The 1281-nt window shown below is 29.1% G+C and overlaps 1 protein-coding gene across 1 annotated transcript in view; it reads right to left on the bottom strand.

Annotated features, from left to right (window-relative positions):
* Positions 1-1281, bottom strand: part of LOC106874507 (muscleblind-like protein 1) — a gene marked incomplete at its 5' end in the record, with an annotated part of 72588 nt that overhangs the window by 51726 nt on the left and 19581 nt on the right. Inside the window, one exon of the mRNA XM_052974706.1 lies at positions 890-958. Within this exon, the coding sequence (XP_052830666.1) occupies positions 890-958 (69 nt within the window). The remainder of the gene's footprint in view (positions 1-889; positions 959-1281) is intronic.

Below are 1281 nucleotides of genomic sequence, written 5' to 3'. Positions count from 1 at the left end.
ATATACATATATATATATATATATATACATACATACACATGAAAGGATAAAATATTTGTTTGGTTAATTAATTTATCAAAGAGAAGAGAAAAAAATAAAACTCAAGATAGCTAAATCTAGAAATTGATGTTGGATATAAAAATTTATATATATATATACACACATATATATATATATATATATAAAGTAATAGCATTTACAAGTGCTTTATTAAGAAAATAATATTAATAATAATAATATAACATAATATAGAAAGAGTTTATGTATATATATGTGTCCTAGATAGATATTGTATCAGAAATTACAGCATTTTCTCTAATAAACATCTTGCAAAATCACATGACAATAGAATAGAAATGTAAAAATCTTAGAGGCGTGAGTTTTAAGAATTCGCAGAGATGGCCAGTTAGGCATTCAAGGAAAAAACATGCAAAAATGTGACAAAAGTCCATGGAATGTGGACTGCAAATATATATATATATATATATATATACACACATACACACATAAATATATATACACACACATAAATATATACATACATATATATATATATATATATATATATATATATATATATATATATATATATACATACATACATACACACATAATCCAACAGTGATTATCCTCTGAAGTACATGTGTGTACGTGTGCGTGTGTGCATATATATGTATGTATATGTATATATATACATATATATATATATATATATGAATGTAAAAAGAAAACTCTACATTGCTAAGTAAAGCATATTGAAGGCCAGATTTTATTGTTATTATTAACTATTATTATTTTGTCATGTGACTGTGCAAGTAATTATCATTATATATATATAAAAAAAAAAAGCAGACTACAGCAACATGCAAAGCATGATGGGATATAGTACCAGAGTAACGAGATCGTCTGCAGGCTCACGAGGTCGCTTCTTGCCCGTCAAGACCTCAACCACTTGCGGCTAATTAGTATGCAGAGCACATGATGGCGTTTGGCCAATGAAATGGCAGCATGGCAGGGATGGCAGCACATGACAACAGCAAGCAGCAAGGCATGATGGGTGATGAAAATAAAAGAAAAGCACCATTGGTAAAAACGTTTCAACCAACATGCATTAAAAAAAAAAACCATTATTTTATACCAGAAAGCTATGACATCATGCCTTTTTTAAAAAAATTTGCCTTTTGATTTTTGTGATTCTGGGGGGAGATTATGTGTGTGTGTGTGTGTGTGTGTGTGTGTGTGTGTGTGTGTGTGTGTGTGTGTGTGTGTGTGTGTGTGTGT

Source organism: Octopus bimaculoides, chromosome 19, assembly GCF_001194135.2.
Source record: "Octopus bimaculoides isolate UCB-OBI-ISO-001 chromosome 19, ASM119413v2, whole genome shotgun sequence".
Taxonomy (NCBI): Eukaryota; Metazoa; Mollusca; class Cephalopoda; order Octopoda; family Octopodidae; genus Octopus; species Octopus bimaculoides.
The sequence above is the reverse complement of the archived record's forward strand: the minus strand, read 5'-3'. Positions and strand labels throughout refer to the sequence as shown.